The sequence below is a fragment of the Tympanuchus pallidicinctus genome, unplaced genomic scaffold, assembly GCF_026119805.1.
Source record: "Tympanuchus pallidicinctus isolate F22 unplaced genomic scaffold, pur_lepc_1.0 scaffold8, whole genome shotgun sequence".
Taxonomy (NCBI): Eukaryota; Metazoa; Chordata; class Aves; order Galliformes; family Phasianidae; genus Tympanuchus; species Tympanuchus pallidicinctus.
Window position 1 is genome coordinate 13,913,136 of NW_026294802.1, and position 24,678 is coordinate 13,937,813.

General features: G+C 50.8%; 1 protein-coding gene and 1 long non-coding RNA gene across 5 annotated transcripts in view; one reads left to right on the plus strand and one right to left on the minus strand.

Annotated features, from left to right (window-relative positions):
• The window catches only part of LOC128073600 (uncharacterized), a 46,251-nt gene extending 39,614 nt beyond the window's left edge, over positions 1–6,637 (minus strand). The window contains exon 1 of the long non-coding RNA XR_008202787.1: positions 6,540–6,637. This is a non-coding gene — a long non-coding RNA (uncharacterized LOC128073600). The remainder of the gene's footprint in view (positions 1–6,539) is intronic.
• MGAT3 (beta-1,4-mannosyl-glycoprotein 4-beta-N-acetylglucosaminyltransferase) lies at positions 992–21,385 on the plus strand. 4 transcript variants are annotated; one of them, XM_052668654.1, is made up of 2 exons: positions 992–1,233; positions 15,162–21,385. In XM_052668654.1, the coding sequence occupies exon 2, from the start codon at positions 15,163–15,165 to the stop codon at positions 16,669–16,671; it is 1,509 nt and encodes a 502-aa protein (XP_052524614.1). In that variant the 5' UTR covers positions 992–1,233; position 15,162; the 3' UTR covers positions 16,672–21,385. The 4 variants fall into 4 exon arrangements, with proteins under 4 accessions (XP_052524614.1, XP_052524615.1, XP_052524616.1 ...); XM_052668655.1 differs by lacking the exon at positions 992–1,233 and adding an exon at positions 1,460–4,731; XM_052668656.1 differs by lacking the exon at positions 992–1,233 and adding an exon at positions 10,521–13,819.
• Positions 21,386–24,678: the final 3,293 nt, after the last annotated feature.

Below are 24,678 nucleotides of genomic sequence, written 5' to 3' on the forward strand. Positions count from 1 at the left end.
TACTTGGTTGCCACCAGATGCCTCTTTCTGTTAAGCGTTAAAGTGGAATGGTTTTATTGGAAGAGTGATGCTGCAGTGGCGCAGGCTGCCCACAGAGGTGGTGGAGTCACCGTCCCTGAAGGTGTTCCAGAGCCATGTGGATGTGGCACTGAGGGACGTGGTCAGTGGGCATGGTGGGGATGAGCTGAAGGTTGGACTTGATGATCAACCCTGCTTGTAGCAGGTGTGTTGGGATTAGATGATCTTTAAAGTCCCTTCCAACACAAGCCTTTCTATGATTCGATGATCTTGGAGGTCTTTTCCAACCTTGGCGATTCCATAATTCTCTGATCCCTTGTAGATCCTCAATGAGTTCCCATAAGAATGGTGTGAGGGCCACCTGTACTGGCGCACAGCATGGCTCAGTCATCAGATCATGGTGGGTTGGAGGGGCACTGGCACCAATACTTTGTTTTGAACACGCTGTTGTTCTAAATTCCCAGCAACTCACAAGGAAGGGTGTTTTCTAGTGTTGCTTCCTTTTGACCTCTATAGCTCTCGGCTGCAAGGGGTGCGATCCCACGCCCATGTTTTGCTGTATTTGCAGCCAGGTTTGTTCGGGCTCTGCCTGGCTTTGCTTCCCTCTCCCCAAACCGGCCATGAATGAAGAAGAACGCAGGGAAAAGTTGAACTGAGTAAAGGCAGCTTTTGCGGTCGGGGCGCGGGATGGAGAGTCAGCAGACGCAAAGCTCTATTTCTGGCACCGCAGCCAAACTTCCTGCACGTCGCCGGGCGCATCTCACCATAACGGCGGTGCAGGGATGCTGCGGGGGGGAGCAGGGCACCGCAGGTCCGCCCCGCTGCCCTCCCACAGCCCATCGGCGGAGCTCCGCGCTGCTTTGTGCGGGAGGCGAGGGGCGGCGGGCGGCGGCAACCCGGAGGGGGGGGGGGGCGGGCGCGCCGGGGGAGGAGACAGGCGGGGAGGGCGGCACAAAAGGGGCTGCCGCAGCTCTGCCCGCCGCTGCCGGCGGAGTTCGGCTCCGCATCCCTTTGCCCGCGGCCGTTCCAGCGGGAGGAGAAGGAGGCGGAGGGCTGAAGAGGAGGAGGAGGAGGAGGAAGGCGGCGGGGGGCTGCAGGCTCGCCTCGCCTCGTTCCGGCGCCGAGCCATGCCGGGGGGCGGCGGGCGGGCCGGGGGCGAGCGGCAGCCTCGCCCCGCCGGGGGCCCGGCGGGCACCGCCGCTGCGCCGGGCGGGGGTGAGTGAGTGAGCGCGGGGCGGTGCGGGGAGCGGAGCGGGGCGGGGGGAGCGGTGCGCGCAGCACCCGTTGGAGTTACCCCGGGGCGGTGGGACCCCCCCCCCCCGCTTCGTACCCCCTTCGGCCGCCACCTGCAAGTTCTGCTCGTCTTCCTGCCCCCCCCTTCCCCCTTTTCCCGTTCTTGTTTATTTATACGAGCGCGATTTTTTTTTAATTATTATTTTTTTTATTCTCCCCCTCACCTCCCTCCCAATAATCCCAGCATCCCCTGCTAAGGAGCAGCGGCGCTGGGGAGGAGGGAGGCGATGCGATGCCGCCAGCCCCCTGCCCGCAGCTGCGGGGATGGATGGATAGATGGATGAATGGACGGCTGGATGGAGGCAGCCTCTGGCCGGGGCACTGCAGCGGAGGCCCAGCTGCTGCCTGCGAGCAGGGCACGGGCTGGGGACGCGTGCCAAGGCTGCAGCGGGCGAGAAGGAGTAACAGGAGTGCGTGCGTGGGAGGGCAAACACACACACACACACACACACACACACAAATACATGTGTGCCATCAGCGTCAAGCCTTCCCCCCCCCCCCCCCCGCTCTGGCTCCGCGTCAGACTGAGCCCCCCCGGCTGAGCACTGGCTGCGGGGGGGATGTGGGCACCCACGTTGTTTGTGAGATGGGAATCGCTGTGTGTTCCTGCTGGGGTGGCACGGGCTGGCGCAGCCCTGTCCTTGTGAGTTTTGCTCTCTGGGTGAGCGTGACAAGGGTGATGGGGAGTGTGTGTCTGCTGCGGCTCTGGGCTTGCTCAGGGAGGGAATGTGGAACGGGAGGGAGAGGCACCAAGTGGGTCCATGGGCTGCAGTTCTGGGAGCCCTGCCTGATTCCAGCACTGCAGCTGGGATTCCCTCTATCCTATGGGCCATGCGTGGGCGCCAAGCACCTCTCCTCCCTGTAACAACCCCCCGTTTACCTCTGGATCCCTCTTCCAGTGAGGGAAGTTCGAGCCCATGTTAGCATTCGAGCCACCAGGAGCCCCCAGCCCTGTGCAAACTGCATTCCAGATCCCCACCTACTCCCATCCATCTCTCTTTGCCCACCTACTTCTGTCCCTCTTTACCCGAACACAACAGGACGTGAGTCAGCGGGGACTTCTCAGCCCCCTTCCCTAAGGGTGACCCACGGGTCCCTGTCTAGAAGTGGTGTTTGAGTCCAGCTGCAGCCTGTGACTTGTGAGTCACCAGCAAGACCCTGCTGCTGGAGCCAGCTCCTCTGGGAGAGCTGAAATCTTGTAGAATCTGCCATTGCTTGACCCTTGGACAGCAAAGAGCTGTCTCGGATAGGAGGAAAAACCCACAGGCTTCCCACCTTCCAGCATTCCAGTTACCAGAGCTCCCTGTGCACAGCTGTAGCATCTGTGTTGTGCTTTCAGCTTCATGGTGATGTTGGGAATGCACCCTTTGGACTGGGGAGGGAGGGGAGAACCTGATGTGCTGCTCCTGGGGAGCACCCATAACGATATAACTCAGCCTTTGGACAATGGCTGAGGGGATGGAGAATGGAACCTAAAAGTCCCCCAAAGGTTTACACACCCTCAGTGCCCTCGGAGGATCTTGCAGAAGTGGTAAGAAACGTGCTGGAAGGTACAGCATTTCCTCCACGTGAGGGAGGCCAGTACCTGTATGGCTTGTTTATCAATGTCCTGGATGCAGCAATTATTTTCTTATGGGAGGAGTTCTGGTAGCTGTAGGTGAGTTCTTACCTGGTTCCCACCCTGCTGCTGCCTGCTGTGCCCAGCTATGGTATGTGGCACTGCAGGAGCTCATCTCCACCAGAGGTACGTAGGACATCAGCATCCCTCCATCCACTTATTGGTAAAGTTGTAAGAAGAGGGATCTACCTGTGTGGCATATGGGGATCACCCTGGTAAGGTGGTCAGGAAGAAGAGGTGGAAGCCAATGGGTGCACCTGCACTGCGGGAACTGCCTGCAGTTCTAACTGTGGGCCTTGTATCCCCAGCAGGGGATGGGGACAGCTGGGCTGTGGGGGCTGCTCAGTGTATAGGCTGCAATCACAGCTGCCCTCAGGGTCTGTAGGTATGGAGTTGGTGTTTGTGCTTCTCCTCTGCATTGTTTATCCTCCTCTCCTCATTCCCACGCACACTGGGTGATGCGCAGTGTGACTCTGGTTGGTGTCACGTCGCATCGTGTGTCCTTATGGGGTGGTTGTGTGAAGCTCAGGTGAGAGTTTGGGTACGTGCAACAAGGTCCTGCTGGGGATGTTTACATGAGCATGGACCCTTCTATAGGGCTTATGGCCACAGTAAGCTTGGTGTGTGTACACAGCCATGAGTACAGGTATGAGGAGCCACTCAGGACAGTGTATGGGGATACTGCTGTGTGTGTGAAGGACACTTAGTTCAGATGAGTTTCCCTCTCTGACTCTCCCTTGCTTGAACCTGTCAGCAGGCAGAGATAAACTCAGTCTCGTGGCAGGGCTTATAACTGAGTTCTCAGCTTTCTGTGCCTGAGCTTCCTCCTGTCCACCAGACAGCATCCTCAAAGTGCACCTGCCATCCAAAACTGATATTTTTCTTTTTATTTATTTATTTATTTATTTAACCCTGCTCATGCAGTGGATTATAAAAGTGGGAGGAAAGCAGCTGGGAAACACAGTGATGAATGGATGGGGCACACTGGGCCAGCGTTCATTCCTGCAGGCTGGAGAGGTTTGAGGTGGGGTTACTGGCTCTAAAATGGGCCTTTTGTACATTGTTGGAGTCTGTGACCCAATCAGTGGGATGTGGCTGGAGGAGGTGGTGCTAACGAAGACTGGCACAGCTGACAGCAGTCAGCAGGGAAGGCAGTGTGGGGGGGGGGGGGGCACCGGCTGGTACAGTGTGAGGTGCCTGGAAGGGCTAGTTCAGGCTATCAGCCCTGCCTGTAGAGAATCATACCATCATGGAGATTGAAAAAGACCACTATGACCCACTGTGACCATGCATGGTGGGGCTGCGGGGTCAGGACTGGGGTGCTCGGGCAGTTTGAGAAGCATGATGCTGGCCCTAGGGAGTGCTCTACGGCTGAGCTGGGGGTTGGGCCACTTCCACGCTGCCCCACTCAATTGCTTCCCTTTCCATCTGCTGTTTCTTCCCAGTAGCATCCTGCCGTTGTGCCAACCCTTGCAGGTTGGGCCAGGGTTAGTGAGCAGAGTCACTCTGCCATCCATTCCTTTGGGTCTTTCTGTCTGTGGGGGTGTTGCTTTGTGTGTGCTTTGCATGATAGCAGCACCGCAGCGATCGGGTTTGAGGCACACCGAGAGACCAATGCAAATGTGTGCCGCTGCGGAACGCCTTCAGCAGCTGCTGTGTAACGCAGGGAGCTGCTCCGCTGACTTTATCTGCGTTAGCATCCCCTGTTTTGGCTATCAGATAGTGGAGCCCAGCAGACAGCAGCGTGGCTCTGAAGGGAGCCCCGCTCCCTGATGCAGAGCCCTTTAAGGAGGAAGAGAAAGGTAAGCTGCAGTCCTGTGATTTTCAGTTGAGGCTGAAGCGAGGGCGATGGCAGTGCTTTCAGTTCCTCCTCTGCCAGTGTGGATGCTTCTGGGAGAAGCTGGACACTGGGGAGGAGGAGGAGGAAGATAGAGCTGCCTGCAGACAGAGCACGTTGGGCACAGCCACAGCACAGAGCCTGCAGGAGCTGGAAGAGGTAGGGGCTGCGGGTAAGCCCTGTGCCTGTGCAGTGCGGGGCAGGCAAACAAGGGCGGGTTGGGTGAGCATTGCCCTGGGGAGATCAGTACAGGCTGCTTCCTCTTTGAGCACACTGGTTCCTCTACTCCTGCCCCACAGCTCCTCTCCCTCTGCCTCGCTGTCCTACGCAGCCTGGGAGGACTGCAGGTCCTGCTACCCTCCTAGGGCTGTGTGAGGTCTCTGGAGAAGAGGTGGCCCAAAGAAATGGCTGTTTCCCTATTGGGTGTCCCCAAATACCTCCTGTCGTGCTGTTGTGTGATGCAAGTGGCCACTGTGTTCCCGTATATGCGCCATTGGCACTGAGCCTCCGTGGCCTCAAATTCCCCATCTCGCAGCAACTTTTGGAGCAAGGGTTGACCACACCTGCACCCAGCCTGGCCAGGGGGGGATGATGGGATTGCTTCTGCATAATTTAGCAGTCTCTTGAATTATTTATGGTGCCATTGTGCTCTGGAACAGAGTCTTCTTGCTTCCCATGAGCGCTGGGGGGGAGGGAAGGGTGTTTGTCAGGCATCCAGGTTCTATCACTGAACAGTGAGGAAGTGCTGTGGGCTTCCTTTCTGGCCCTGTTTGTCTGCATGTGTCCTGATGCAGCTGAATTGCCCTGCGGATGCTCTCGTTGAAAAAAAAAAAAAAAAAATGCAGTTTCACTTTCTGCATCGTTCAAGTGTGGAGCATCTCTGTGGCATGGCTTCCCTCAGCTCAGAGCGCTGTCCTTGCAGTGGGGAGATGATGTCAGGCTGGAGATGGTGAATCTGATGCTTGGATCTGGTCCCTGACTCAATTACAGGCCTGTGCAGTGGAGCTGGGATGGACTTTGCAGGGTAATATTGGTGCTAGGTGGACGGTTGGACTAGATGACCTTAGATGTCTTTTCCAACCTTAATGATTCTATGATTCTGAAATATTCAGATGCTCGAGACCTTTTCTTTGTTGAAAGACCATGCAGTCCTGTCCAAGTGTTTCTTAGCAGTATGTCAGATTTTGCAAGGTGTTCAAAATGTGGCTGTGGTCCCCTCTGCCCTGCACCTCCTTCCTGTTCCCCATGGGGTGTTGAGAAAAGAGATTTTAGTGCCTTCCTCTTCTCCTTTCTTTCTGGCATGGCTGTGCAGGGAGCTAACTTCTCAGAAACAGAATTCAGAATAAATGTTTATGTCGCTGAATACATAAAAGGAAGTGGAACTTGGTCTGTGATCAGGAGGTTGCAGCATTAACTGCCCTGCATCGTACTGCTGAACTGAAGGGCTCAGCTTCTGTGTTTTTATCTGCGTGGTGTAAGTTTGTGGTTTTTTGCGTTGGGAAGGGGCTGGTCAGATAACCGCCAGACATCCTTGCAATGAGATATGTGGTTCCACTTGGGTCTCAGCCCAAGACAAAGCCTTGCTTTTCTCTCCATCCTTCCCTGAGACATAAGGCAGTCTTGGAGAAGAATCACAGAATCATTAATGTTGGAAAAGATCTCTAAGATCACCTGGTCCAATGGCCAGCCCATCCCACCATGCCCACTGCCCACGTCCCTCAGTGCCACATCCACACGGCTCTGGAACACCTCCAGGTGTGGTGACTGCACCACCTCCATGGGCAGCCTGTGCCGCTGCAGCACCGCTCTTATGGAGAAGAACGTTTCCCCAGTATCCAACTTGAACTTCCCCAGCACAATGTGAGGCCGTTGCCTCTCATCTTATCACTGTTACCTGGGAGCAGAGGCCAACCACAACCTTCTTACAGTGACTTGAAGAGAGCGATGAGATCTCCCCTGAGCTCCTCTTCTCCAGCCTGAACATCTCCAGTTCCCTCAGCTGCTCCCCATCAGATTTGTGCTCCAGACCCCTCACAGCTCTGCTGCCGTTCTCTGGACACACTCCAGCACTTCCATGTCTTTCCTGTAGTGAAGGGCCCAGAACTGAACACAGCAACTTGAGGTGCAGCCTCACAGTGCTGGAGAGTGGGAAGTGTTACAGCAGCAGCCGGTGTGATGTCCACTATGGCATTTGTCTTCACTGATGACAACAAGCTCTCTTTTTCCGAAGACGTGCTCCATAGTCCTCTCTGCTCAGCTTAATCTGAGGATCAGGACACTGCTTTGCTTTGTGAAAAGGAATGTTTGTACAGAGAAATAAACATATTGTTGAGACCCAGGCCTGCTGCAGTGCCTGTAAACAAGATCCAACCCTCTGCGGGAGGCAGAAGAGAGATTTATGTGACCCTGAGCTAAGTGCATTAGGAGGCTTTTGATTTCATTCCGGGAAACTGCCCCTCTTCATGGTGCCATATGCCTGTTACCGGCATAGAGCCGTTACCCACGATTTGATTTGTGCGGACTTAATCCGAAGGGCTGCCGTGCTGCAGTCAGAAGGATTACGCGGGCAGGGGGTTGTCTGTGTGTGCCGGAGCCCGAGGTGCTCCGCAGAGCCCCGTGCCCTTTGCACAGCCCGGAGTTGGGTGTCTGGGCTGATTCGCTGCTGCCTGAGGGCAAGGCATTGAAGAGCTTTCTGCCTATCAGCGCTCTCCTCCTGAAAATAATAACAAAGTGAAGTGGCAGCGGGGGATCCGGGCGGCACTGTGTCGAGGTCTTGCCTAAGTCTTGAAAGAGGAAATGGGGAACAAAGGCAGAAGAGACAAATAAATAAGGGTCTGTTCTTGGTCCAAGGAAAATTCCCATGGGTTCGTGTAGCATTCTTGGGAAGATGCAACACTCCCGGGGCTGGAGTTAGTTTTTGAGAAGCAGAAGGGGGGAGAATGGGGTGTGGGAGGGAATTGGGGGTGGGAAGTAGAGGAGGAGGGGGAGACACCCAGAGAAAGCTCTCAGCGTGGAGTCAGGTTTCTCTGGCTGCTCCCGGTGAAGAGGGGTTAATGCTTTCTGCATGGGGTTGGCTGGTCACCAGACATTCAGAGAAGAGGGGGATCTGGGGGCTGCCAAGTGGGGGACCCCTGTGGCCTGAAGGGAGGGGAAGGAAGGGGCTGGGAACGCTCTTCTGAAGAGTAATAGATCAGCTACTGTGGGAAAGCGAGTGCCCTGCCAAACCCCAAGTGGTTGGTGATGGATGGGGGAGGAAGGAAGGCGGGGATGGAGGGCCGACTCTTCCCTGTGGCCACTAGGGTCTTGCTGCTGCTCTGTGGCCTCTCATTATTTATCATCTTTCTGGGGCTTAATGAGTCACCTTCTCGGTCTGATTTGGAGGGCTTTTATTCTGGGGACACACAAACAACTGCCACTCACTTCACAAACAACCAAAGGCAACGTGGTTTATTCCTGCCACTGTGGGCCTGTGAACTAAGCCCATCACCGTGGCATCAGGTGCTTCTTGCTTGCATGATCTGGTGCATGACTGCCACATGCCCTCAGCTCTGAGTTTCATCTTGCTTGCTCATTTTGGTGCTATTCTCGGGATTCTTGACTTGCTCAGCATATGTGGACTGCCTGCCAGGGTCTGCTTTGAAAGCACTTTGTCTTCCAAATCTGTCCTTGAGACATTCTTCTTCCCTGATGCTTCCAGAAACTGACTAGCTCACAGCAGTTGACTGGGAGCCTCACTGCAGTCTTGGTTAGATGAACCCTGCTCAAAAAGTGGCCTGTCCCTTTGAGTGTCTGAGGATGCAACTATGTGATGCAGCAGCTTTGGTGAGAGGTGAATAACTGTCATCCAGGAAGTTGCTGCTGTCAGCCGCTCATTCTCATCCTTAGGCACTTCTCTTGAAGTTTATTTTTAACTCAGATTGGGTGCTGATTTGGATTTCCAATGTGAACTTTTATACTGACAGCCTAGGGGTGGTGAGCCGTGAAGGTGGTGAGTGAAGAGTGAGAACCTATGAAACCACCTCCGTGCTTCCATAATGCACTGCTTGGTCTTTGAAAGCATAGTTTTCTATCCTCAAAGTGGCCATGTCCCTGTCTCTGTCTGCAATACATCGAGACTAGCTGAGAATTCTCACATACTTCTTTGATTATTCCATGGCCGCGGCCTCCCTGAGGACACAAGTTGCTTTTGTGCTGTCTCATTCCTGTTTCCTTTTGGATTCGTGATGGAGCATTCCTTCCCTGTAAGGAACCAGTCAGAAAGCAACTGAACTAGCAGACTCCATTTTGTGTTCCCATAACCACTGCACGTGTGAAGCAGGGAGCAGCAGCGCTGCGTTTGGCTGGGAGAAGGGCTCTGCATCTTTGGGTGTGTGTGTATGTATGTGAGCACGTGTCCTGGGACCTGATTTTGAGGCCAAGTGGTGATGCAGCCTGCAGAGTCATCACAACGCTCTTCAGGAAACTAGATCTTGTGAGGAAGAGTCCTTTCAGGATATCAGGCGTAAGTGAAGGAGAGAAGAGGACAAAAGTGCTATTTTCCCTTTAGTGGAAAGAATGCTTAACCTAGTGGTGCTGAGAAATCAAAATTGTGCTTTCTGAGAGCATCTGAAGGATCAGAGCGTGCTGAGGCATCTCTAGAATCATGGAAATCCCTATGGTGGGACTGGCTTTGGTTAGAGAGAGAACATTAGTTACAAGGGAGCCTAGTACAGCTGAAGGATACTGAGAAGAATATTTGTTAGATTCCCATGGAGTTAGAAATCCAGCTTGAAGTTTTCTTTAGCATGCAGTACTATACCCTTGTGATGGCCAAGTAGTTCTTGGATAAAATTAAATTGGTGTCTCATAGGCCGTTATTGGATTTCAGCAGAGTTTTTTAGTCTTCTCTGAGCTGATCTTCTTTTAAACCGGGGGCTGGAGAATTATATAATTATGCTGCTATTAGTATTATGGCAGTTACAGTAAGAACAATCTGTTCAAGTGAAGGGTTTTATAATGGACTCTGAAGGTGTTTAGATGTTGGTTTATTCTGGTGACTTCTGAAAGATCAGTCTTGAGACAGAATGCTGTCAACAAAGACCATTTTATCTCCAGGTCCCATGTGCTGTGTTCTGAGAGTTGAGAGCTGTGTTGTTGCAAACTATTTAGCTGTCAAGTTGGACTTGATGCTCCTTGTGCATCCCTTCCAACTCAGGATATTATGTGATTCTATATTGCTGTGGCGAAAGATGCGGCGTCTAAAATAGCCAAGATTTCCCACTAAAGAGCAGGGTAAGAGATGAAAACAGTCAAACAGTGGAAGACCATAGAATGTATGGAGTCCCAAGGTACTGCTCCTCTGAAAGGTGGAGAGCTGGGCAGATGCAAAACATAAAAAGCTTGGATCTCTACGTTGCATCCATTTTAGTTTATTTATGTACTAGATCGTAGCTGCTGGCTTGGAGCACTTTGGTCTCTTACGAGAGTACACAGAGGAGGAAGAGAAACCTTTCTTTTTCACCGCTGATGCTACTGATTAGTTGAGGCATTGCAAAGCCTTGTGCACAAACCCAGTGTTTGTGGATGTCATGTATGGCATGTGTTCCCCTTTAGTGGGAAGGGGAAGCAGTGCCTTAGTTTTTCAGTTGTGTTCTGAACAGCCTCACCTTGGCCTTGTATAGACTCACCCTTCAGTTTTCTTTTTTTCATCCATCTTCCTGCTTTGACGACTCCCATTGGTGAGGGGGTAGCAAAACACTGGAAGCCAACTGCTGTGTTAATACCTGACTGAGAGCAGATACTTTATCACAGAATCATGTAATCATAGAAAGGCTCAGGTTGGAAGAGACCTCAAGGATCATCCAGTTGCAACCCCCTGCCATGGCCAAGGCTACCAACCAGGCGATAGATCGGTTTGCACAGCCTCCATCCCAACTAGCCTTGAACAAATGTTTCTGCTTGCCCCCTTGCTGAAAGGAAAAGAAGATAATTAAGACGGAGCCTGGTTCTCCCTTTGCCTGACCTTACTGGAAAGGTAACTGCACTGATGGCTTGCTCCAGCTGGCTGTGCTGGCAGTGAGTCAGTGGCACCGTGTGGTCAATTGCCTCAAAGTTGCAAAGGAAATGCATAGCATGAGGTATTGCTGCTTTGCATTAGCACTGTGAGCAGTAGCTCGTAACGAAGGTGGTGAAAGAATATTGTATTCCATCCTTGGACTGTGGATGGAAGTAGATATGGGCCTGCCTGTGTTCAAACCACCTTGTACTGTGACCCTGCAAGAAACTTCCTGCTAACATCCTTGTAGCTTGCAGTCCCTGATAACATCATGGCATCCTTCACGTGAGGGAAATGCTGAGCCCTACCTACCTTCTGCTACATCCATGCTTCTCTTCACTTTCCCTGCTGCCCGGCTTTGTAGGATAATCTTTTCTTCTTATCCTTAGGCGTAGCACAGCCCTGCTGTTCTTGAGCTCATTACGTTTCTGTTGCAAACAAATAGTAGTTCTTCCTTCTGTTGCTGTTTGCGGATCAAAAGCAGTTTGAGATTTTAGTGTTTTGAGGTACTGTGACCCTGATGATGTATGATGCTCTGGGAGTAGGGGAATGAGAGGTAGACTTAGCACTGAAGAAGTGCTAGTGCCCCAGAGGCTGGGTATCGTGCAGACAGTGCCCTGTTGTATGGGCTTTTGCCAGCGTCCTCCAGAGGAGAACATTAGGACTGGTGAATTGCCAGCTCTTAGCTGTGCATATCTTTCTCCGGCTCCTTGAAATCAGGATATGATTTCAAGATGGTATAAATCAACCGGTTACTTGATATAATGGCAAAGTAAAACTGTAACAGGTGCCTGGGGATAACTCATATGCGTACCACTTCTAGCTCTCCTCCTCTGAAAGCCATTCCCTTGCATGGCAGAGACATGCATCTTCATGCAAGGAAATACCAAGGTTGTCCCTTTCAAAGAGGAACTTTCGGCTCCTATTGCTGAGACAGAATGCTCCTGAAGCTGTTTATAACTGCATGTTCCCTAAGCTTTGAAAAGAGCTAGCTGTCCGTGCCCTTCCTGGTTTTTTCTTCTGCTTGCACATTAAAGCTTTTGTTTTTCATGCTGTTGTTTTTAACCTGACAGTAACTTGATCTCTCTTCACTTTTTTTTTTTTCCCCTCCTCATTCAAAATTGTCATAAGGGAAATCTCTCCTCTTGCTCTTTTCTGTGTTCGAGTAACTGATGGCTGCTTTGTGCCAGAGCAGCTGGGGTTCCTTATGACAAGCTGAGATGTCTCCCTGTCCAGCACCTCCTTCCTCATTTCAGCTACACATAAATGTTCTGGGTGGGGAAGGTGGTTAATAACGCTTTCCTCCCCTGCTGGCCTTTGTCTCCAATTAGCCACTGCTCAAAGCACATCTTTTCCTGCAGTGCAGATCAGATGGTATGGGAAGGGATACGTGACAGACAGCTCTTGGTGTCTCAGCCCACCCAGGGGTGGATGAGCTCTCCACTCCCTGGCAGAGGAATCCCTGGCATGTGAGAACGGAGGTGGTTCCAAGGGAAGAAGTTTTTGAAGAGGACACAGCTTTATTCTTTGCTTCCCTCCTTTTACGAAGGGATAAGGAGTGGGTTCATGTTCCCACTCCTTCACAAAGGCAACTGAGCAGTGAAAACTGCCTCCTGGGAACTGTCGGCAGTGGAACAGCAGAGGGTACTGCAGGGCCAGCTTGCTTTGGCAGAGCTGCAGGGCAGGCTGCGGTAACGGGGAGGCAGTGCAGCCATGCACGGGCTGAGGAGCTGCAGAGCTTGTGCTGAGCCTGACGGACAGTGATGTATGCAAATGTCAAGTGAGGAAAAAAAGCTCTGCTTCTTCAAACCGTGTGTCCTGCTAGGTTGACATGGCACACCAGCGCCTGGAAAGTGAAGCAGTTTGTTAAATGTCAGGAGCAACAACTTCTGTTAGGGAGTTTCTCATGGCATGTGGAGCATTGAGGCCATCTGGGAAGAAGATGAAGACCTGCTGATCGTGACTCCTCCAGCAATTGTCCTGTGTGCTGGGCCAGCTCAGAGGATGCTGGCATTTATGTCCTGTAGGAACTGGAGCCTTACTGGATCAAGGCAGTCCTTCATCTCACCTGAGCCTTGGTGAGCTGATGTCCAGAGGTAACACCTTGCAGAAGTACAGGACGCTCAACTGAAGAGAGCTACACTAATGTACCAGCAAGGGATGTCTTCCAGCAGCCTCTGCTAGCTGTCTTTCCAGATTCCTTGTATTCTTCTCTTCCCCTTATGTCAGGATGGAGCAAAACTGGTGGTGTAGAAGGAAGAGGTGCCAGATACTGCTTCTTGAGTAAGTGGTCCTTCTGCTCCTAAAAGACAATAACAAAGACTAAGATAAGTAAATTTCCTGGGCACAATGAGATGCCTTTGGGTTTCTGTAGCCTCTTGCTTTAGCCCCAGGAAGAACGCCTGAGGAAGAGCAAGATGGTCCTTTACAGCTTCGGAGAAGGGAACAGCACCAGGCCCTCCATCAGTGGATCACCACAGAGGTAGCTTTTCGTGAGGCCATGGCCGTGGTGGGTCCCTCCACTGTGCTGTGTCGAAATATATCAAAAGCAAACCCTGTAACTCTTCCATTGGCTTCAGGCTTACAGTCTCTGTTTTTACGGTGAAATAACCCCACCAAAAATGAAGTTGCCACAACCACAATGCAGGGGATGGCATTGGTGGATTTCCTAAAAATGTCACTAAAAAGGCAACAGCGAAGCTTCTAGGAGTGCTTGCTGCTGAACTGTAAGATATGAACGTGGACAACCCTTTTATCAAAGTCCATGTTGGAGCCCTCGGTGGCCAGATATGATTTCCTTTGAGTGGTTGCCATCTGCCTTAATTTATGGCTTTTCCCTTCAGCGTTAAGTTCTCCTCAGGTTAATCAGTAAACGTGCCCTGTTGTATTTCACTCATTCCCCCTGGGTGGGCTGGACACTTCTCCACTCTGCTCCCATCCAGGATGCATGTGGGCCATGGAAAGTGCCCGGCTGGCAAAGGGGAGCACCCTGGCACAGGGCTGAGGGCTTGGGCTGCCTGTGAGTGCTGCGTGGGGTTTATAAGCAATGGCATGGGATGTGGCATACCTGTCGTGGGGACCTTTGGCCGAGGGAGGAGACACTGAGACACATGTGCAGGTGTCATGACATGGTGGGGAGCTGCCATTGAGGAACGCAGTGGAACATGTCGGGAGCGTGCTGGTGGGTTTCCTGGGCGTGGAGGGTTTTACGCTTTTGGGGGAGAGCCTCTACCTTGCTGAGGGTGTTCAGGTCACCTTGTTCCCTTGCCTGTTTGCTTCAACCTTCCCTAAGCAGCAGCATGCAGCTGCCTTTCCTTGTTCTGCCTGGTGAAGTGTTGGATGAGGTTGTTTTTTTTTCTTCCTTTTTTTTTTTTTTTCCCCCTTCTTCCTTTTTCTGGATTGTAGTCTTCAATCACTTTTCTGCCTGACAGCAGCTCTGCGTTCCCAGCACGGACTGGCAGAGGGGAGGTGCTATAGGAAGAGAATGAAGACTGTTTTTTTTTTTATTGTTCTGAAGAAAGGGCTGAGCACCGCTGGCTCTTTGCTGGTCTGATATGGATCCATTGTGACAGCACTATATTGCCAGCAGAGACAGCTAGGCAGTTTTTATAGCCACCTTTATACAGATGCAAAAAAAACCCCTCAGCATCTGGTCCATGAAAGATGAAAAGCAAAGGGAGACAGCTGGAAACATAGTGGGCACAGAGGGATGGGAGGTGAATAAAAGGGAAAATCTTAACACTTTTTCTCTATTTCCCATACAAACTTGGCTAGAATTTCTTAGGAACAAGGGGTTTTTAAGGTGTGTTGTGAGTAAACACTGGAAAGATCTGAGAAGCATAGGTGTTTTCCTGGTCCTGGCAGCCTAGCTATGAGCTCAATCCCTTAAAACTGCTTTTCTTATGCTGGCTGGGTTTCAGCTGCATACCCTGTACTCCCTCTCATCCCTCTTGCTAACCTGCTGTCTCTTCATCTTCCCTGACTCAAGGTCTGTGTTTATTTGTTCCCATCAGTGAGTGGGGACAAATGTGCTAAGTGCAGTGCCTCACTGGATAGTGAACTCCTCTTGTTGTGGATTTCTCATCTTTCTACCCCATTGCCGGCACCTTTCCTCTCTGTGTGAGACCATAAGGCTATATCTGCTCTAGAGGAGGTTTAGCTTGTTACAACCAATCCAAAGCATAAGGCCCACTAAAAATGTTAGGGTGTGGGGGATTTGGTTTGGGTTCAATTCTTGATAGATGCATGCTGAGTTTGGACCGGCTTTGTAGCATCCCCAGCCTATTTTCCAACCACTAGCAAGCTTTTTTGCACCCTGGTAATTCCCGAATGTGACTTTCCTTTTCATGGCTTTTCCACAGGATGAAGATGAGACGCCATAAGCTCTTTCTGACTCTCTGCATGGCTGGTCTCTGCCTCATCTCCTTCTTGCACTTCCTGAAGGCCCTTTCCTATGTCACCTTCCCCCGGGACCTGGCTTCACTGAGCCCCAACCTCGTCTCCAGCTTCTTCTGGAACAATGCCCCCGTCACGCCACAGGTTAGCCCTGAACCGGGGGGCGCGGAGTTCCTCCGCACACCCCTGTACTCCCACTCTCCCTTACTCCAGCCCCTGCCACCCAGCAGAGCCAGCGAAGAGCTGCACAAAGTCGAGTTTGTGCTGCCGGAAGACACGACGGAATATTTTGTCCGAACCAAAGCCGGCGGTGTCTGCTTTAAACCGGGTACCAAGGTGTTGGAGAAGCCACCAGTGGGAGGGCGGCCGGAGGAGCGCGCAGATGGTGCGGCTTCAGGGCGTCCTGCTCGCAAACCGCTGAGCGCAGGTGGGACCAAGCGGCGCAAGTGGGTGGAGTGTGTGTGCTTGCCGGGCTGGCACGGCCCCAGCTGTGGCGTTCCTACCGTGGTCCAGTACTCCAACCTGCCCACCAAGGACCGCCTGGTGCCACGGGAGATCCCCCGGCGAGTCATCAACGCTATCAACATCAACCATGAGTTTGACCTGCTGGATGTCCGCTTCCACGAGCTGGGAGATGTGGTGGATGTCTTTGTGGTGTGTGAATCGAACTTCACGGCCTACGGAGAGCCACGGCCCCTCAAGTTCCGCGAGATGCTCCTCAACGGCTCCTATGAGTACATCCGCCACAAAGTGCTCTATGTCTTCCTGGACCACTTCCCTGCTGGTGGGCGCCAGGATGGCTGGATCGCTGACGATTACCTGCGCACCTTCCTCACCCGAGATGGCGTCTCTCGCCTCCGCAACCTGCGCCCGGATGATGTGTTCATCATCGATGATGCTGATGAGATCCCGGCTCGTGACGGCGTGCTCTTCCTCAAGCTCTACGACGGCTGGACGGAACCCTTCGCCTTTCACATGCGCAAGTCTCTCTATGGCTTCTTCTGGAAGCAACCGGGCACCTTGGAGGTGGTTTCAGGCTGCACTATGGGGATGCTCCAGGCTGTCTATGCTACTGATGGGATCCGTCTGCGGCGCCGTGAATACTACACCATGCCTGGTTTCCGGCAGTATGAGAACAGCACGGGACACATCCTGGTGCAGTGGTCGCTGGGCAGCCCCCTCCACTTTGCTGGCTGGCACTGCTCCTGGTGTTTCACCCCAGAGGGGATCTACTTCAAACTGGTATCGGCCCAGAATGGGGACTTCCCCCGTTGGGGTGACTACGAGGATAAACGAGACCTCAATTATATCCGGGAGCTGATCCGGACTGGTGGCTGGTTTGATGGTACGACGCAGGAGTATCCCCCTGCTGACCCTAAGGAGCACATGTATGCTCCCAAGTATCTGCTCAAGAACTACCAGCAGTTCCATTACTTGCTGGAGAACCCATACCGAAAAGCGGAGGGTGCTGGTTGAGATCGCTGGACTGCTGTGGGAAATCAGAACTTCACGACAAAGGGAAAGAGTTGGGTGTTTGTCTGTTCCTTTCTTTTTTGTTTTCTTTGATTCCAGATGGGGTGTGCCATTTCTCCATGGTCTCTGTCCTACCTCCCTTCCCTTCTTCCCACGGTGATGCCTGGGGACAAATTCCTCAGACAAATGAAGGGAGACCTGGGCAGGAGGAGGGGAGAGGTGTGGGCAGTAGCATAAAGACCTCCCTGCGTCTTCTGGACCTTTCTGCTGGCTGGAGAGACTTGCTGCATCCAGCTGGTGGATTTTCCTTCTTGTGGGGCTGGGAGGGCTCCCTGAGGAAAGAGGGCAGCTGTTCCCATCCACCTTTATCTGTTGTGGATTGGAGCAAGCACAGATGCGAGCCTGAGCTGTTCATTGAGCGTTTGAGTCAGCAGGCACAAAGCGATGCGAGGGGTCACATGTGCAGATGTGTGTCACAGGCATTTTTTGGATGAGTGAATGTGCAAAAGCATCTCAGTATGCATTTTTTTTTATACCTCTATGTTCAAGGTATTTTGGGGAAGGCAAATCCTTTGCTTCCAAGGTGTTCTCCCCTACACACTGCCTCCTCCCACAAATTTAATATATCTGTCCGAGGCTGTTTCTCAGCCTGATCCTCTACCAGACCTGAAGCAGGCAGGTGGGAAGCAGAGAGGAAAGCCAATTTTTTTTAATTTTTTTTTTTTAATTTTTTTTTTCTGTTTACTCCCTTTTCACCCTGCCCCCAAAATGCTGCACTGGCTTGCTCCACAGGAGCTGAAGCATCTTCCCTGCAGCATGTGCTTTGTTTGGGTCTGGGATAAGCTGCAGGGGACTAAATCAGATGGTGGGAGTATATGTTTACAAGTGCATGGTTTCCTATGTGCATGAGTGCTAACATGCATGGTTTTGGTATGCACGTGGGTGTTTGTCACTGGTGTTGGGAGGGGAGGGGTCAAAGTTGGTCTTGGGTGGTGTGTGTATTTTCAGGAAATGGTGGCATCCATAAGCTGTGATCTGTCTTGTCATGGATGGCATTTCGGGGAGAGCATCAGCTCTTCATAGCAGGGTGTGCCATGTGGAGCTCTTACATGCCTCTCTGGCTGCCTTTGCACCCTTGTGGGCTGTGCCTGCTGCAAGGATTCTGTTTACATGTGCTGGCTATTTTCAATTGCCATGGGGGAAATGAGAGGAGAAGGGCAAAGTTCTGAGTCACCAATGGGTGTTGTGGGGAAACACAAAGCATGTTGAGGCACAGGACCCACTGCGAGCTTGTGGAGAATGGAGCTGTGGGTAGAATCCCTCTGGGGCCAGAAGACTTTTCTGGGACAATCATGCAATCCACAGCCTGGACTGTGCAGATTAGGCCATGCAGAATAGAGGAGATGTAGGATGACATTCCTTGCAGCTGGTGGGCCAGTGTCCACACAGAGCTGGCCACTGATGGGTAGCCAAGATTAGCCTGTTGCTGTAGTAGACTGGTTCAGCTCATTGAGGAAGCAGATTGGCATCTCCACCCTCACCACCCTTCCTTAGCAGATGGCTTGACAGGGTGCCCAGAGCCCACGCTGTGGTGGGAAGAGGGAGAAAAACACGAATGTGCTCTGTTGGCCTTACAGTGGAAATATTGGCTCGTCTTCCAAACAAATAAGTGAGGATCATGTGGAGGAGGAGAATGTTGTCATAATGAAGAGTGACCCTGCCATCAGGCCAGCTGGAACAAGAGGGTTTCCACTGACCTCAACTCACTCCATCAGGGCTTCATATTCCCATGTCATCCATCCCATTCTCTCCATTGCGCTCCATTCCTATCTCTGTCTCTCTCTCTCTCTTCTATTTGCTTCTTTAGAGATGTGAAAAGCATCAGGAAAGATAATTTGGTTCCCTAAGAAGAATTAAATTTGAACAGAAAGATGAATGTTGTTTTTCTGATCAAACTGAGTTGGACTTCATCTTAGTTCCTTCCCCCCATCTCACGTGCCACAATGTCTGCTTGGAAGAACTGAGGGATCCCCTCTTTTCTTGTTGTTTTGTTTTTGTGTTCTTTTTAATATATACGTGTATGTTGCTGTTTTCCTTTGTGATGTGTTTCCCAAGAAGAGGAAAGTCCCTTTGAGAACTGAGCAGGAGAAGGCTTGGTGGGTGGAATGCTCTCCCCTCAAAGAGAAGCTGTGGCTTTGCCGAGCTCAGTCTTGTTGATGCAGGAGGGAATTTTGCCATGGTCACAGAGACATGGTCACATGGACACAGAGGCAGGGGGAGACTGTAGAGAAATCAGGGCTTGGATGAGAAAGGAGGAGTCACTTTTAGCAAGTTAGAGCAATAGCTCTGAGACTGCTGCATGAGAGCTTTCCCCAGGGATAACCAGAGGAGAGCCCAGTGTATTGACACAAGGGATTTGGTAACAGTAAATTGAAAAGTAAAAAGGGAAGAAGCTATTCCTCATTTTCAATCTAGGATCTACATTCAGGCATTGCCTTGGTGACAACACAAGTCTCAGGTCAGGCGTTCCTGAAGACGGGAGAGGTCAGTCATTGCATACATGCTTTGGGAGCAGCAGAGCACCACAGAAAACAGGCAGAAGCACACGCATGCTGAGGCTGCACCACCCGATCTGCAGTGGCAGCAGCCTCTCCCATCCTACCAGCCCTTCCCACACATGGGCTTCCGTGGGGATTTTTAGTGCATTGCAAGTTGTGTTTTCATCACTGGGGTATGGTTTTCATCTCAGCAGATTCAGATAAGCTGTAACTGCAGTTATCAGCATCTCCTATTCCCAAAGTTCAGCCTGTTCCCTTCCCTCCCCTCTCTTTCACTATTTGCTCCATTGTTCCCCTCTTCTCCCTTCTGAGAAGGTCCCACTGGAACAGGCGAGAGCAGCACTGGGGCTCTTCTGCACGACTCTGGCCCTGTCAACCTCCTGGATGTCTCCATTTCCTTATTCTTAGGAAATCAAATTTAAAACAGGCTTCTGTTGTGGATGGAGGAAGGGACTTCACAGCTGAAATGCATTTTTTCTTTTTCTTTCTCAAGAATCATCCAGTGTTTTGATTTAAGGCCAAACCAGTTAATGTTCCTGTTGTTTCTGTAAGCCCTGTGTTTATTATCCTTAGGGAGTTGGAGTGCTTGTCATTAAAAGTCTTCCATCGCCTCCCTTGAGGGATGGGGATAAGCACGATGACTTCTGCACAGCGATTTCCCAAGGTGGTGGCTTGCCCTCAGCCATCCCTGTCTGAGCCAGACAATGAAGTTTGGAAAGGGATGAACTGAAAACCAAATCCCATTCTGCCCCAGGACTGGTTGTTGCAGCGAAACCATGAGCCCACTGTCTTTCTGGGACCAACGTTGTCCGTGGTTCACCAACCTTTCCCCACAGATGTGTGCTTTTTCTTCCCCAGAACCTTTTCACCTTCAGGTTAATTGGTGTTATCTGTAATTGGTGCATCCCTATACTTTGCCCTTCTTTCTGCCCAACTCTGCTTGACTTCCTTTGTGCCCATGCATGGCTTTGAAGTGGAAAGCTTCTCTTCCTCCTTCTTCCCAGGTGAAGGAGAGGATGTGGGCTAATGCCTCTGTCCCTCCAGAGGAACAAAGGCAGTGAGGAGGTGCAGTATACCCAGCAAGGGATTGGATGGGGTTGTGCCTGCATGAAGGACAACATACTCAACAGTCTGCTCTCACTGTTGCTTTCTCTGATCCCTGTGTCTTGCTGAGGTGTTTTCTGTTGTGCAGCCTGTTCTTTGTGCCTCTGTGCTGGATAAAGGAAGGGGACCTTGTGGCCTCCAGGTAACTTAAGAGTCAGGGTGGGGGCAGGGTCAGTGCAGAACGGGTATTTGTTCCCCTGGTGCCTCTTGGTGTGTCCTTGTGGGGTGGCAGTGTCTCTTCTTGTCCCGCTGCTCCTGCCAGCACTCCGTGGCTGCTATGCCTGTGCACTGTGAAGACGTGTCGGGAGTCACTCCTGGTCCTGTTAGCAAACACTGGTGGTGAAGAGGGAAGGGTTGGGGCTCATGCTGGCCTCACTGACCTCAAGCCTTGGTGAGAAGGGAGAGAAGTACGGTAGAATGGATCCCAAATCCCTCTATTGCTGCGTTTCCCCTATCCACCAAAAAATCTCCTTCTGATTTCTGAGACAATGGATGAATCTGCTCTTACTGAAAAAGAGGGGGAGCTGGAGATGTCAGGAGTGGCTCGAATCCAGCACCAAGGAGAGCTGTTTCTGATGCTATATACCAACATCTAAAGCATTGGGGACTACAGATAATGGCTTAAAAAGGGATCTGAAATGCTCTGAAACTAAGAATCAAAGCCACTGTTGGTTTTTTTCTTTCCTGTGAGGATGGTGATGCAGAATCGTCCTGGAGGAGGCCCAGCAGCACTGCTGATGCTGGGTTCCACCTGGACCTGCTGGTGGCATCAGGACACTGTACTGGCAAAAGAATGCGTGGACTTGCCAAAAACAATTTAAAAAAAAAAGAAAAAAAGAAAAAAAAAGAATCTGCAAAGCTCCTTTCCACTCTGTAATTTATAAACAGCAAGTAATAATGAACTTTTTGTAAGGATAAATCAAATGTACATTCTGAAATCATTTTCTCTGTAAATGGTTGGATTTCATTTCACCCTTAAAGGGATGCTTAAAAGGAGGAAATAATAAAAATAATAATAATTAAAAAAAAAATTACAAAGTCTGAAAGGAAACCAAGGCATGTGTGTGGTAGCTTTTATTTCTGAGCACGGGAGGTTGCTGCTTTCTACCTCAGTGGGACTGAGGTTCGTAGGAGGGAGGTTGAGGGGCAGCCCCAGTGCTTTGAGGGATGAGCAACCCTATTCTGTGTGTCGGGTGAGTACAAGCACATGTGGGGATGTGACGGGGAGCACAGCATCACCACTCACAAAATGGTCACATGCCACCATGCCCTGTCCCTTCCTGTCCTCACTTTCAAACGAAGCCATGGAAAGCCCCAGCTGAAACCTTTCCACTACAGAAACGTCTCTCATGGCTGATTTTCTGTGCAGTGTGTGAGAGAGCATGATCTCCTTGGCTTATTTTTAAAGCCATCTAAGGTAATTCTGGCTGTTCCCATTGCTCCCTATCAAAGCCTGGTACTGCCCTGAATCCTCCTGAGCATCCGGTCCCAGCATTGGCTTTGCCAAGGGACCTTCAGGAGCTCCTGTGGAATCTGCAACTATTTCATTTTTTAGTGTTTTTAAGTGCCTTGAGCTTTTAGTTTGTTCCTGGTTTCAATGAGAGACAACAAAAGTAGACATTATTGGCTAGTTTCCTTACGATTCTAGATTGAATCACAGAATCATTGAGGTTGGAAAAGACCTCTAAGATCACAAAGTCCAACCATCAGCCCATTCCCACCATGCCTACCAATTCTGTCCAGAACTTCTGTTCCAGAACCACATGGTTCTGGAACATTTCCAGGGATGGTGACTCCACCACCTCCCTATCAGCCTGTGCCACTGCAGCACCGCTCTTTTGGATAAGCTGTTTTTCCTAACACCCAACCTGAGTCTCTCCTGGTGCACCCTGGGGCCATTCCCTCTCATCCTATCACTGTTACATGGGAGAAGAGGCCAACTCCACTTCAGTACAGCTTCCTTTCAGGTTGTTGTAGGGATCGAGATCCATTTTCTCTTCTTCCTTTCTTCTACAGCCTTCTGAGGTTTTTATTTTCCCCCTTGCGAGAGGCTTTCCATCAAACTGGAATTTCATCATCCATCACTGATGCCTTACTGCTGCTTCTGTCTTTCTTTCTGGAGCAAAGAGCCTGGAATGAACACACACTCAAAATTAACAGATAACATTTTATATGAAGAATTTTTAGCATTCCTACTGGTTGCTGTCTTTTTGCACCCCAATAGGGAGCATTCTAAAAATAGGTGGTCACCAAAAAGTCTGTGAGCTTGCAGGTTTTCAAAAAGGGAAGACAAGTCTGAGTGCTTGGGCCCATGGCAACTTAGCTAGACAGTTTAAGAAATGAGAGTTGACTCGGTCAAAGATTCTCACATGGATTCATCTTGCCTCTAGTACAAAATCTTTTCCTGACATTTATATTAAGGAGCAATGTAAATGGTATTTCATGATGTCTTACCACATTTTAAGACAAGACATTGACAAACACCAAGACCTCTCCCCCGAGAAAGCACCAGTTTCTGCTGTGTGAGCTAGAGGAGGGATTAACTCTTCCATGAACTGGTCCGTGGTGGGGACCCTCGTTTGCAGAGCTGATGGATTGAGCACGGGGACACATGGCTGTGCCCTCTTTCAGAGTCAGCCCCTGCATCCCTCAAAATGCATTGGAATGGATTGTGGTACACACAGCCTGCATCTTGGATATGGATAGGCAGCTTTAAACATTGCACTGAACCATGAACGTTCAGGGCATGTGGCACAGAATCACTGAATGGCTCAGGTTGAAGGGGACCTTAAAGCTCAGTCAGTTCCAACTCCTGCCCTGGGCAGAGCTGCCACCTACTAGGTCAGGCTGCCCAGGCTTTGATGATGTGGGGGATAGACATGCTGCTTCCAAACACCGGAGTGCTTAGAAACAAAATGACTTTACTATAAACTTATAGCATCACTTAAAGAGCTGGAAAGGGGGATACTAAGTCTGGCTTGCTGGCTGTTTGTTTTTGTTGCTCAGATACATTTGTTCCCAGCACAAGGGCAAAGCTTAATAAGCTGTTTCACATGGACAGTAAATTTTTAATTATTAGCTTGCTTCTTTTCCCTAAGCCTAGTGGCTCAGCTGGGGCAGCAGCTGGGAACAGCCACCCCAGCCATGTCAAGCAGCTCCGTGCTCAGCTGCAGGTGCCAGTGCCCTGACAGGGAGGATTTGGCCATAGTGATGGCAGAAGGGAGCTGCGTTCTTGCTTCCAGCGCTGGTACGTGTTTGTGTGGCTCACCAGCACGCTCGTACCCCAGCTGCAGCAAATCTCATGGGAGCCAGCTTTGCTCTATCACTGCGAAATGACATCCAAGGAGCACAGCAGAGCAAAGCTGTCCCATCTGGGGAAAGGGCTCCGGGTCACTGAAGCAAGGCACTGACCCGAGGGATGGCAGTGCTGGGGAGAGGAGCTGGCTGGGGGCTGGGCTGCCACGAGTGGTGCCTTTGTGGCAGGCAGAAGCACGTCAGCAAAGGGTAAGGATCAGCCCCTTCCAGCCTGTGTTTGGGCCATTACTGTAAGCATCTCTGAGAACTCCAAACATAGACACTTTCTTGGAATTAAGGAAAATTTGGCAATCTTGACGTTTCAAAAGTCCCTGGGTGTGCTTTTCTTTCATTCTTTCTTTCTTTCCTTTCTAGCAAAGAGAGATAACATAGTCCCCACCATTGTTTGAAATACATTATGTCTATGTAAAGCCACAAATCTTTCAAGGCCATCTCTCTCCTCATTCTGCCAAATTAAATAAAAAATAAAAAAATCCCACATTGTTTCACTTCTGCTTATCTTTCCTGTGCCTTACGGCTCAGACCATGACTCCCTTGGCTGAAATCCATCCCAGTAATGATTTAATTTGGGAGCCACACTTCACCTTTCTAAAAATAAGGAAAACCGAGAAGAAGAGTGGCAAAGCTGTGCCGAATAAAGATATGAAATGACTTCTACAGGAGCTCGAATTAAAGAAACCGTGTTGCTCAGAAAATGCATAAAATCAGACCTTGTAAGCCTGTCTCTATGCAGCAAGCTCTTTCCTGGCATTTTAGCCCTATTCTACAGTCTGGACCTTTTCCAAAGAGAGAGCAACAAATCATCAGTCATATCTTTTTTTTTTTTTCCCCCAGACACTTACTAAGAACCAGGCACACATGCAAAAATAAAGGAATGTTGAAAACATCCACCCACTTCTGTTTGATTGTCGGTGTTTTTAAAGGATTTGGCACATGTTGTTGCCCAGGACTGGACGTCAAACTGCTGCAAAGCCCAAACCAGACAGATGTCCCTAAATGGGACAGAAATTAATCTAACTGAGGATACATGATT